General features: G+C 37.4%; 1 protein-coding gene across 1 annotated transcript in view; it reads left to right on the plus strand.

Moving 5' to 3' along the window:
- CATSPERE (catsper channel auxiliary subunit epsilon) overlaps positions 1 to 14,186 on the plus strand; it is a 163,029-nt gene that overhangs the window by 13,900 nt on the left and 134,943 nt on the right. Inside the window, 1 exon segment of the mRNA XM_044916200.1 lies at positions 13,203 to 13,227. Within this exon segment, the coding sequence (XP_044772135.1) occupies positions 13,203 to 13,227 (25 nt within the window).

Genomic DNA, 14,186 nt, shown 5'->3' on the forward strand with positions numbered 1-14,186 from the left:
TGATATTAACTCTCCTGATCCATGAACATGGGATATATTTCCATTTATTTGGGTCATCTTCAATTTCTTTTTTATCAATGTCATAGTTTTTGGTGTAGAGATCTTTCACTTCCTTGGTTAAACTTGCTACTAAGTATTTTATTGTTTTTGATGCTATTGTAAATGGAATTGTTTTCTTCCCCTTTTTCAGATTGTTTATTGTTAGTGTATAGAAACACAACTTATTTCTGCATGTTGATTTCATATGCTTCAACTTTACTGAACTTGATTATTTTTAACAGTTTCTTGGTGGAGTCTTTAGGATTTTCTATATATAAGATCATATCGGCAAGCAGAGACAATTTTCCTTCTCCCTTTCTGATTTGGATGCCTTTTATTTCTTTTTCTTGCCTGATAGCTCTGGTTAAGATTTCCTATACTGCGTTGAATAGGAGTGGTGAGAGTGGGAACTCTAGTCTTGTTCTTGATCTTAGAGGAAAATTTTCAACCTTTCACCATTGGCTATAATGTTAGCTGTAGGCTTGCATATATCACCATTATTATGTTGAGATATGTTCTCTCTATACCCAATTTGTTGAGAGTTTTTATTAAGAAAGGATGTTGTATTTTGTCAAATGTTTTTCTGCATGTTTTGAGATGATCATATGATTTTACCTTTCATTCTATTAATGTAGTGTATCACATTTATTGATCTGTATATGCTGAACCATCCTTTCATCCAGAAATACATTTCATTTGATCATCATGTATGATTCTTTCAATATGCTGTTGAGTTCAGTTTACTAGTATGTTGTTGAGAATTTTCGCATCTATTCATCATCATTTCTTGTAGTGTCCTTTTCTGATTCATATCAGGGTAATGCTGGCCTTATGAAATGAGTTTTGGAGTTTCCTCCTCTTCAGTTTTTTGCAAGAGTTTGAAAAGGATTGTCATTAATTCTTCTTGAAATATTTGATAGAATTTACTAGTGAAGCCATCTATTCCTGGGCTTTTCTTTGATGAAAGATTTGTGCTTACTGATTCAATCCCTGACTCATTATTAGTCTGTCAGATGTTCTACTTCCTCCTGATTTAGTCTTGGTAGATGATATCTTTTTAGTAATTTATTTCTTTCTTCTAGATTGTCAAGTATATTGGTCTATAATTGTTCATAGTAGTCTCTTATGGTCATCTGCTTTTCTGTAGAATTTGTAGTAATGTCTACACTTTCATTTCTGATTTTAGTAGTTTGAGTATTCTTTTTCCTTAATCTAGTTAAAGTTTCACCAATTTTGTTTATCTTTTCAAAAAACAATTCTTAGGTTTGTTCATCTTTTCTATTGTTTTTCTGGTCTCCATTTATTTCTGCTCTGATCTTTGTTATTTCCATTTTTCTGCTACTTTGGGCTTAGTTTGTTCTTCTTTTTCTAGTTCCTTGAAGTATAAAGTTAGGTTGATTACTTTAGATCTTTCTTTTTCCTTAGCAAGGGTATTTACCACACTAAATGCCTCTTCTTGAACTATTTTTTTGCATCCCATAAGTTTGTTAGATTGTGTTTTCTTTTCCATTCGTTTCAAGATATTTTTTGAATTTCCTTTTGATTTCATCTTTGATTCATTAGTTGTTCAGTGTGTTGTTTAATGTCCACATATTTGTGAATTTTCCAGTTTTCCTCCTGTTACTGATCTAGTTTTGTACTATTGTGGTCATAAAAGATGTATGGTATAGTTTCAATATTTTAAAATTTTCTAAGACTTGTTTTTTTTTAACCTAACATTTGATCTATCCTGGGGAATGTTCCATGTGTGCTCGAGAAGAATGTGTATTCTGTTGTGTTGGATGGAATATTCTGTATATGTCTGTTAGGTCCATTTGGTCTAAACTATGGTTCAAGGCCAACTTTCCCTTATTGATTATCTATCTAGATGATCTATCCATTGTTGAAAATGGAGTACTGAAGTCCCCTACTATTATTATAGTATTGTGTATTGCTCCCTTCAGATCTGTTAGAATTTGCTTAATGTATGGTGCTCTGATGTTGGGAGCATACATATTTACAACTGTTATATCCTCTTGAGGAATTGGCTTCTTTATTATTACATAATTACTTTCTTTGTCTCTCATTAAACTTTTTAACTTATAATCTATTTTGTCTGATGTAAATATAGCTACCCCACTCTATTTTGGTTTCCACTTGCATGAGCTGTCTTTTTCTATCCCTTCACTTTGAGCCTATATATGTCCTTGAAGCTAAAGTGAGTCTTTTATAAGCAGCATATAATGGGGTCTTATTTTTTATACATGCAGCCATTCTATACCTTTTGATTGGAGAATTTAATCCATTTACATTAAAACTGATTATTGTTAGGTAAGGACTTACCAATTCCATTTTATTAATCATTTCCCTGCTCTTTTATATTCCTCTGCTCTTTTCTTCCTCTCTTGCTGTCCCTTTGTAAATTCATGATTTTCCACAATGGTATACTTTGATTCCCTTCCTTTATCTTGTGTGTACCTATGATAGCTGGGTTTTGTTTTCTTTTCTTTTCGCTGTGGTTTCCCTTTGGCTTACTTGAAACATCTGTCTATTTGGGGCTGATAGCAGCTTACCTTCCATCACATACAAAACTCTACCATTTTATTTCCCCACCCCATATTTTATGTTTTTCTGTCACAGTTTACATCTCTTTAAAATTTTTAGTGTATTTTTATGTTTATTTTTTTATTCAAATATAATTAACATACAGTGTTATATTAGCTTCAGGTATACACTATAATGATTCAATAATTCTATACATTCGCAGTGCTCATCAAGATAAGTGTACTCTTAATGCCCCTCCCCCTGGCAACCATCAGTTTGTTCTCTATATTTAAGAGTCTGGTTTTTATCTCTTTTTTTTCTTGTTTGTTTCTTAAATAGCACATGTGAGTGAAATCATATGATATTTGTCTTTCTCTGACTAACTTATTTCACTTAGCATTATACTCTCTATGTCCACCCATGTTGTTACAAATGGCAAGATTTTATTTCATTTTTATAGCTGAGTACTAATCTGTTATATAAATATACCATATCTATCGATGGACACTTGTGCTGCTTCCATATTTTGGCTATTGTAAATAATACTGCAATAAACATATGGGTGCATATATCTTTTCAAATTAATGATTTCCTTTTCTTTGGGTAAATACCCAGCAGTAGAATTACTGGATGATGTGGTAATTCTATGTTTAATTTTTTTGAGGAACCTCCATTCTTTATCTCAGAAGGGCTGCACCAGTTTGCATTCCCATCAACAGTGCATGACAGTTCCTTTTCCTCCACATCCTAACACTTATTATTTGTTGTGTTTTTTATTCTAGCCATTCTGACAGATGTGAGGCAATATCTCACTTGGTTTTGATTTGCATTTCCCTGATGATTAATGCTGTTGAACATCTTTTCATGTCTCCATTGGCCATCCATATGTCTTCTTTGGAAAAATATCTACTTGGGTCCTCTGCTCATTTTTTAACTGGATTATTTCATTTTTTATGGTGTTGAGTTGTGTAAGTTCTTTGTGTATTTTGGGTATTAACCTGTTACTGGATATATACATTGCAGATATCTTCTCTTATTCAGTACGTTGCCTTCTTATTTTGTTGATGGTTTCCTTTGCTGTGTCAAAGCTTTTTACTTTGATGTAATCTCAATAGTTTAATTTTGCTTTTGTTCCCCCCAACTGAGGAGACATATCTAGGAAAATGTTTCTACTGATGATAAGAAATTACTGCCTGTGTTTTCTTCTAGGAGTTTTATGGTTTCAGGTCTCACATTTAGGTCTTTAATCCATTTTGAGTTTATTTTTGTGCATGGTATAAGAAAGTGGTCTGGTTTCATTCTTCTATATGTAGCTGTCCAGTTTCCCCAGCACTGTTTATTGAAAAGACTGTCCTTTCTGCATTGTATATTTTAGCATCTTTTGTCATAGATTAATTGACCATAAAAGTATGGGTTTATTTCTAGGATGTCTATTCTGTTCTATTGCTCTTTGTGTCTATTTTTGTGCCTATACCATACTGTTTTGATTACTACCACTCTGTAGGATATCTTGAAATCTGAAATTGTGATCCTCCACCTTTGTTGTTCTATCTCAAGATTGCTTTGACTGTTCGGGGTCTTTTGTGGTTCCATACAAATTTTAGGATTATTTGCTCTGGTTCTGTGGAAAATGCTGTTGGTATTTTGATAGTGATTCCATTAAATCTGTAGATTGCTTTGGGTAGTATGGACATTTTAACAATATTGGTTCTCCCAATCCATGAATATGGACTATCTTTCCATTTGTTTGTGTCCTCTTCAATTTCTTTCATCAGTGTTTTACAGTTTTCAGAGCATAGGTCTTTCATCTCCTTGGCTAAGTTTATTCTTAGGTATTTTATTCTTTTTGGTGTAATTATAAATGGGATTATTTTCCTAATTTCTCTTTCTGCTGTTTCATTAGTAGGATATAGAAATGCAACAGATTTCTGTATATTAATTTTGTATCCTGAAAGTTCACTGAATTCACTTATCAGGTCTAGTAGTTTTTGGTGGAGTCTTTAGGATTTACTATATTATAGTGTCATATCATTGGGAAATATTGATAGTTTTACTTCTTCTTTCCTAATTTGTATGCCTTTTATTTCTTTTTCTTGTCTGATTGCTGTGGCTAGAACTTCTAGTACTATGTTGAATAAAAACAATGAGAGTGGACATCCTTGTCTTGTTCCTGACCTTGGACCTGACCCTGGAGGGAAAGCTCTCAGTTTTTCACCATTGAGTATGATGTTAGCTACAGGTTTTTAATATATGACCTTTATTTTGCTGCGGTATGTTCCCTCTAAACCTAGTTTTTATCATGAATGTTATACTTGTCAAATGCTCTTTCTGCATCAGTTGAGATGATGATATGGGTTTTTATCCTTTCTCTTGTTAATGTGATGTGTCATTATTTGTGAATACTGAACCACCTTTGCATCCCAGGAATAAATCCCACTTGATCACGGTGAATGATTATTTAAATGCATTGTTGGATTTGTTTTGCTGATATTTTGTTGAGAATTTTTACATCTGTGATCAGAGATATTGGCCTGTAGTTCTCTTTTTTTCTTATAGTGACTTTATCTGTTTTGGTATCAGGGCAGTGCTGGCCTCATGGAATGAATTTGGAAGCTTTCCTTCCTTTTCTATTTTTTGGAATAGTTTGAGAAGAATAGGTATTACTTCTTCTTTAAATGTTTGGTAGAATTTACCTGTGAAGCTATCTGTTCCTGGACTTTTGTTTTTTGGAGGGGAGTTTGCTGATTACCAATTCAATTACATTGCTAGTAATCAGTCTGTTGAAATTGTCTGTCTTTTCTTGATTCAGTTTTGGAAGGGTTATGTTTCTAGGAATTTATCCATTCCTTCTAGATTGTACAATTTGTTGGCATGTAATTTTTCATAATATTCTCTTATAATTGTTTGTATTTCTATGATGTTGATCTTTCTCCTCTTTTATTTCTGATTTTCAGTTCTCTCTCTCTCTCTCTCTCAATCTCTCTCCCTCAATCTCTCTCCATCTCTTTCTGTATGTGTGTGTGTCTGTCTGTCTGTCTCTCTCTCTCTCTTTTTGATGAGTCCAGCTAAAGGTTTGTCAATTTGGTTGATCTTTTCAAAGAACTGGCTCCTGGTTTTATTGATCCATTCTATTGTGGGGTTGTTTTTTTTGTTTTTTTTGTTTTGGTCTTGATTTCATTGAATTCTGCTCTAATCTTTATTATTTTTCTTTCTTCTACTGGCTTTGGGCTTTGTTCTTTTTCTAGCTCCCTTAAGTGTAAGGTTAGCTTGTTTATTTGGGATCTCTCATATTTTTGAGCTAGGTCTTTATTAGAACAGCTTTTGCTGCATCTCAAAGATTTTGGACCATTGTGTTTTCATTTTTATTCGTCTCCTTGTGTATTTTTTTATTTCCTCTTTGATTTCTTCCTTGAACCATTTATTTATTGTTCACTAGAATGTTATTTAGCTTCCATGTATTTGTGTCCTTTTCAGATCTTTTCTTGTGATTCATTTCTAGTCTCATACATACCATTGTGTCCAGGAAAAATGCATGATATGATTTCAGTCTTTTTTAATTTATTGGGACTTGTTTTTCTGTCTAACATGTGATCGATTTTGTAAAATGTGTAATGGGCTCTTGAAAAGAATGGGTATTCTGCTGCTTTTAAATGGAATGTTCTGAATATCTGTTAGGTCCATCTGGTTTAAAGTGTAATTCAAAGCCACTGTTTCCTTGTTGATTTTCTGTCTCTATGATCTATCCATTGAAATGACATGTTAAGGTCCCCTACTGTTATTGTGTTACTGTCAATTTCATCCTTTATGTCTTAATAGTTGCTTTATATATTTAGGTGCTCCCATATTGGGTGCATAAATATTTACAGTTGTTATGTCCTCTTGTTGCATTGTTCCCTCTATCATTATGCCATGTCCTTCTTTCTCTCTTGTTAGTCTTTGGGGTTTTTTTTGTTTGTTTGTTTGTTTGTTTTTAGATTTTATTTATTTATTTGACAGAGAGAGAGCGCACAAACGGGGAGCGGCAGGCAGAGGGAGAGGGAGAAGCAGGCTCCCCACCAAGCAGGGAGCCCGAGGCGGGACTTGATCCCAGGACCCTGGGATCATGGCCTGAGCCAAAGGTAGACATTTAACTGAGTGAGCCACCCAGGTGCCCCTTGTTAGTCTTGGTTTTAAAGTCTATTTCGTTTGATGTAAATATTGCCACCTCAGCTTTCTTTTCACTTCCATTTGCATGATAAATGTTTTTCTATCCCTTCACTTTCAATCCACATGTGTCTAGAGTTCTTTTTTTTTTTTAAAGATTTTATTTATTTATTTGACAGAGAGAGAGATAGCGAGAGCAGGAACACAAGCAAGGGGAGTGGGAGGGGGAGAAGCAGGCTTCCCACCAAGCAGGGAGCCTGATGTGGGACTCGATCCCAGGACCCTGGGACCATGACCTGAGCCGAAGGCAGACGCTTAACGACTGAGCCACCAAGGCGCCCCTGCATGTGTCTAGAGTTCTGAAGTGAGTCTATTGTAGGCAGCATATAGCTACAGCTTACTTTTTAATCTGTTCAGTCACCCTATGTCTTTTGACACAAACGATTGGAGCATTTACTTTTTTCACATTTAAATAACCACTGATAGGTGTGTACTTATTGCCATCTTGTTATTTGTTTTATGGTTGTTTTTGTAGTTCCTCTTGGATCCTTTCTTTTTCTTTTGCTCAATTCCCCTGTATTTTGATGGCTTTCTTCAGTGATATGCTTGAATTCCTTTCTCTTTATTTATTGTGTATTTATTAAGGGTTTTTGATTTGTGGTTGCCATTAGGTTCACCAGAACCAGGCATGTCAGGGGTGTCTCCCATGTGGGTTTTGTATGCCCTACTGTTGTGGCTACTGTTGTGGCTAAGCCACATTTGCCTTCAGTCCAGTCAGCTGCATTGGCTCACTTTTGCCTTTTGTGGGTGCACCTGGTGGGATTTAGTGCCTGTGCTATTAAGGGACCAATCTGGAGCCACTATGCGCTTGCAGTTCGGCAGTTTCAGAAGTCAGAGCAGATGCCTGTCCGCAGCTGCAGTCTCACCAACCTACAGGGCACCCTCCCTGCCTTGTCCCAAAAGGCCTTCCTGATGGGTGGATCTGGCAGTTAGACCAGATGCCTGCCCCCATTCCATTTGCTGGGGCTGCGCTTGCACCAACCTGCAGGGTGATCTCCCTGCCTATGCCTTGGGAGGCTTTAGTTGGTTGGTGGAGTTGGTAGTGAGACTCAAAAGTTGCCCCCAGTCTGTCTGCATGTGCTACAGTCATATTGAACTGTAGGGCTTTCTTCCTGTGCTGTCTCTGAGAGTTTTTTGTTGCTGAGTAAGGTCATAGTCAGACCAGATGCCTGCCCCAAGTATGTGTGCTGGAACTGCAGTGACACCGACCAGCAGGGAACTCACTCTACACTGCCAGCTACAAGGTTCAGCTGCTGGGACTATGGGAACACTGGTTTGTGTGTGTGTGTGTGTGTGTGTGTGTGTGTGTTTGGTTATCTTCCCCTCTCCGCAAGGCTGGAGTCACTTTTGAGAGCCACTTGTCCCTGCCAAGACTACTTTTGCAAGTAGTAGGGATGTGGCAGGAGCTACTTTGAAGGGACATGCTAAGTGGGGTAGGTTGGATGGGGTGGACACGCAGGAGAGCATGGAGGCGGAACATGCAGTGTTGGCAAGATATGTGGATTGTGTTCATGCCATTTCCCACAAGTTTCAGCTGTCTAGGCTGGCAGGGGGCAGAGAAATGGTGCCTGCCAGCTCTTTTGTTCTTGGAGAAGTCTCCTAAAGATTCTCCCTGCTGCTCCAGCACACATTCTGAGATTAGTAAATAAATCTACATCTCAGTAAATAAATCTGCCATATACCTCAGGCCCTTTCCAAATTGCTGCTTCTATGCTATATTGTGGCTGGGTTATTTATTATGCTGGCTTTTTAAGGGTGGGGATTCAGTTTCCTATTGCCCTCTGGATCTCCTGGAGCTAAGCCCTCTGATTTTTATAGTATTCAGAATTAAGCCCTGTTGATTATAAAAACTCATGAAATTGAGACCCACCAGTTTTTAGAGCCAAATATCATGGTTACTCGTCTTCCCAGTTTGGGTCCCCAATACCTGGGGTGCCTGGTGTGGAGTCTGATGCTCTTGCTTCTCCATGCTTGTGATGTTCCTCCCATTTGTGGTTAATCTCACCAGAGTGTTGGGTTCCCAACCATGTTTCTGCCCCTTCTACCCTTTTCAATGTGGCCTCCTCTCTGTGATTAACTGTGGAAAGTCTGTTCTGCTAGTCTTTGGGTCGCTTTCTGTATTAGTTGCACTCATATGGCTGTTAATGTCAGTGTTTCTGTGGGATTTAGAGAGTTCAGGATCCTCCAACTCTGCCATCTTCCCAGAACTCTACATCTCTTTATGTTGTGAATCTGTTACCAAATTATTTTAGCTATAACTGTTTTTAATAATTTTGTCCTTTAACATTTATACTAAAGGTAAGTGGCTAACACACCACCTTGTTACAATATTAACTTATCCAGAATCTCATCATATACTTACCTTTACTAGTGTGTTATGTATTTTCATGTTTTCTTTTTACTTATTAGAAGCCTTTTATTTTGGCTTAAAGAACTGTTTCAGCATTTCTTGTAAGGAAATTCTAGTAGTGATAAACCCCCTCAACTTTTATTTGTTTGGGAAAGTCTTCATCCTGCCTTCATTTCCGAAGGAAAGATTTACTGGTAAAGTGTTCTTGGTTGACAATTTTTTCTTTTAGCACTTTGAATATGTTATCTCACACTCTCCTGACCTGTAAGGTTTCTGCTGAGAAATCAACTGTTCACCTAAGGGGGATTCCTTTGTATGAGAGGATTTTTTTTTTTCTCCTGCTGCTTTAAAAATTCCCTTCTTATCTTTGGTTTTAGACAGTTTTATTATAATGGTTGTGGAGAAGATCATTTTAGATTGTAATTTTGGGGTGACAGCTTTATGAACTTGAATATCAAATATCAAATCTTTCCCTAGGTTTGGGAAGTTCTCAGCCATTTTATCTTTAAGTTTCTAAGTTTCTCCTTTTCTCTTTCTAGGACCCCAGTGATACATAGATTGTTTCTCTTAATGGTATCCCATAAGTCTCACAGGCTTTGGTCATTCCTTTTTATTTTTTTATTTTTTATTTTCTGAACTGGGTAATTACAAATGATCTGCCTTTGAGTTCACTGATTCTTTCTTCTGTTTGATCCAGGCTTCTGTTGGAGCTCTCCTGTAAATTCTTCAGTGTAGTCATTGTATTCCTTAGCTCCAAAATTTCTGTGTTTTTTTTTTTAATGTTTTCTATCTTTGAAATTCTCATTTTGTTCTTCTATTGTTTTTCTGATTTCATTAAATTGTTGATCTTTGTTCTCTTGTAGCTCTCTGGTCATCTTTAGAACCATTGTTTTGAATTCCTTTTTAGGGTATTTATCTCCATTTTGGGGGCTTCATTACTGGAATATACTGTGTTCCTTTGGTGGTGTCAAGATTCCCTGATTCTTCATGTTCCCTTTAGCCTCACATAAGTATCTACATATTTGAAGAAGCAGTCACCTCTTCCAAATTTTGGAAGACTAACTTTGCTAAGGAAAACCTTTACCTCGGGGTAGAGTGTGCTATGACCCCAGGTCTCATGATGTAAGGCACCTTAGGGGCATGTGGCATCTTTGGGTTCAGGGAGGCATGATGTCTCATTAGCTCAGGCCACTGGAGTCCATAACATCAACAGCTGTGTGGTATCGGGCAAGTGCTGTGTAGTGTCCATAGTCACTGCAAGGCTGTTAGGGTTCTAAGCAGCTCCTCCAGGTCCAGTGACTAGGAACCAGAGCAGGAAGTTATAGTGGCCCAAGCCAGTGGTGTGCACATATTCAGCTGTGGGAGCCTGCTGTAGTTTTCAGTGTACTGGCAGGGGTCAGTTTCAGACACACACATAGTGTTGAGGGCAAGGGCCAGGCTGAATGCAGGCACACTAGCAGCTATAGGAGCCCTGACTGTCTATGTCTTGTGGCTGTGATGTCTCACCATAGATGCAAGAACAGCAATGGAGGCCAGTGATAGTAGACAGGGCCAGGTCTGGGCTCACAAACAGCTTTGAGAGCCTTGGCCATTGGGATGTATTCCCATTGCTGCGGGGTCTTGCCACAGACATGCTCATGGTAGCAGAGCAAGTAATGGAAGTCGGGCTGGGGGGCCTATAGGTGCACATTTGGAGAAGCTAGCCCCAAGCACCCACAAGGGGGTGGAGGTCAGCTGTGGGGTTCTGGGCTGCATCTTGCACTTGCACAGCTGCAGAGGCTGGGGCTAGCTGCCTGTGTGGATCCCATTCTCTGACAGGAGTGAGGGGAGGGGAATGGGAAGGGACACAGGCAGCTGGCATCTGCAAATGCAAAAACCTGTGGGGTAAAAACTAGTGAAATCTGCAGGGGTCCATGGTGACTATACTGATCAATTGTTTCTTCTATGGTGAAAGCTGCCAGGTCCTCTCTAAAGAGCAGGTCACTGGGAACCCTGGTTGCTCCCACTGTGTGGCTGATACTGGTAACCCCTGCCCTTCTTCCTTGTTCCTAGTCATCTCTATACATCTCAGGTTTGCTGGTCCCTGGGTGGGGTGAAACAAAAGCAGGTCCTTCATGCAATACCCAGAAAGACTGGGGAAGCTGGTCCCTCTCCCTGCGTTCCCTTTTCTGGAGAAGGGAATTCTCTAGCTGGCGGTTTCCCTCTTGGTGCTGAGCAGTGCCAGCTCAGTAAATGGGGGGATATGGAACAAATGAAGCATTCTTCCTTCCTCTTTTGTGCAGTTGTTCTCAGGTTTTTGTTCCACTATGTTGAAGTTTCTTAAGTTGACTCTTGAGCACTCCAGAACTGTTTGTTTGTAGATAGCTGTCTAATTATTGATTTTTGTGGGGGCACAGAGGCTGGCTTCTCCTACTGCACCATCTTGGTGACATCAGCTTCTTCTATTTCTATGATGATCCTTTCCCAGTTTCTTTCTTTGGCTCTTTATGATCTGTCCTTACCTTAAATGTTAGCTCCATTCAGGTTTCTTTCCTTGACCCTCTTATTACCTTCAGTCTGTGTACCAATTTAAGGACGCCAAGCAAACTGATAAAGATCCAACAGAATGTTGCTAATCATCCATGGGAATCAAGGTTATTACTTTAACATCAGCTGCTACTATCTCTCTACAAGGTTACTTTTTATAAGGTTTTTAGTATTAATACTAAATAAAGCTTTCTCATATTATCAGTACATTTCTCCTTTTGCCTTTAAATATTCCTTTCCAGATAAGTAACTCAGTTTTCACTTCTGTTCTTATTTCCTGCACCTCTGACAAGTAGCATAACACAGGGCAGACATACCAGCCCTGGAGCTATGGATCTTTTTGATCAACTTAGTACTTTGTGAACTCTCAGCACATTTGCCTATCAAGATTTATAGTACTGGGGCGCCTGGGTGGCTCGGTCGGTTAAGCGTCTGCCTTTGGCTCATGTCATGATCCCAAGGTCCTGGGATTGAGTCCAACATCGGGCTCCCCCTGCTCTGTGGAGAGCCTGCTTCTCCCTCTCCCTCTGCCTGCCACTCCCCCTGCTTGTGAGCTCTCTCTCTCTCTCTCTCTGTCAAACAAAAAAAAATCTTAAAAAAAGATTTATAGTACTTATTTTCATTTTTTTTCTAAAATCAGGTTGAATGTATGAAATTTTGTTTTCCTTATATGGGTCTCAGACATTCACTGCATACATATTTACTGGTTCCTGAAATATCTTCATTTGTTTTACATTTAATAATGTACTGGGCATTGTGCAGCAATCGGCCAATAAAAGAGTCCTGAGGCATTGACTTTTTTGGATTATATGATAAAGAAAATATAGATATCTTTAAATGAAAAAAAAAATATCACTTTCTAAAAAACATGCAACTTAACATACAAATGAATGTTGTCCCTTTCAGAAAATTTGCATTGAAAGGCTGATTAATAAAGGATTTGCATTGCTAATTAATGAACTTGTATTTGACATAAATTACAGCATGTAAACACTACAGGTTTTCTTAGGCAAAATGATCATGTCACATTTTTAAAGATTAATACTCATGCAACTTTAGCTATATGAACTTGTAGTATTGTTAAGGCAGAATGCAGATTCAAGCCTCTCAGCCCTTTGACACATGATGACACGTGAGAATCAATAGTTCTGTTTAATTATAGACATATGTAGCTTTTTTTTTTTTTTTTTTTCAGTGGAGCAGTCAGAACACGCATTTATTACATTCACTGTCTTCTATGGGTACAGTTCATGGTGTCCCAAAACAATTACAATAGTAACATCAAAGATCATTGATCACAGATCACTATAAAAAATAATAATGAAAAAGTCTAAACTATTGTGAGTGACACAGAGACATGAAGTGAACAAATGCTGTTGGAAAAATGGCACCGATAGACTTGCTTAATGCAGGGTTTAACATTTAGTATTTGTTTATATATCTGTAATAGAATATAAGGAGAATATGGAAGAACTTAGGAATATGTATATTGAAAGTGGAATATTCAAACTAATATTTAGTGTGCTATTTACTAAAATATGATTCCTCTTTTTCCCAACAGAAATTTCTTTCACAATTTAACCCAGGTAAAAGTTTTTTAAAAATTTTATATATCCTTCCTATATCACCACTATCTTATTTACCTCTAATCTTTCATGTTTCCCAGAAGGAGAATTTTCCAAACTAATTTTTCAACAAAATTTTCTTAGAGTGCAGTGATATTTTAGATATGGTTTGAGGACCTGTAGAGCTCCACAGACCTTTTCAGGAGTTCCATGAGGTCTATCCTTTTCCAACCACATATCTGTATGAGGGTAGATTTTCTCCACATGCTTCCACCAAAAGAACATATACAAAACAGCTTGAATGTAAGAGCACAGATGATAATTCAGCTTTCTCCTATTAAGACAGATATTAAAGACATTTTGTAATGTAAAATGTAAAACAATTTTTCTAATTTTTTTTGTTTTGAAAAATAGTTATTTTTCATAAAAATATATATCATGTTAACATTTATTGGTTTATTATAGTTTTTAAAATAAATTAATAAATATCTTCAAATCTTCTCAGTTCTAATTTGTTACATGGTAACATGGTAAATATTGATAGATCTAACCCACATAAAACGAAAGCTCTGTGAGATTCTCAATAATTTTTAAGGCTATGAAGGGGTCTTGAGATCAAAAGGTTTTAACATCTGGTCCACAGACTCTTAACTATAGGAAATAAACTGAGGGTTGCTGGAGGGGAGATGGATGGGGGGATGGGGTAATTGGTTGACAGGTATTAAGGAGGTGATATGATGTGGGTGTGATGAAGGTGATGTGATAAGCACTAAGTGTTATACACATCTGATGAATTATTGAACTCTACATATGAAACTAATGATGTACTATATGTTGGCTAATTGAATTTAAATTTTAAAAAAATCTGGTCCAAGGATGGAAGATGGCAGTGGAGTAGGAGGACCCTAGGCTTGCCTCTTTCCATGAATACAACTAGATACTATCAAATTATTCTAAATGCACCAGAAGTTGACCTGAAG

The sequence above is a fragment of the Neomonachus schauinslandi genome, chromosome 6 (assembly GCF_002201575.2).
Source record: "Neomonachus schauinslandi chromosome 6, ASM220157v2, whole genome shotgun sequence".
NCBI lineage: Eukaryota > Metazoa > Chordata > Mammalia > Carnivora > Phocidae > Neomonachus > Neomonachus schauinslandi.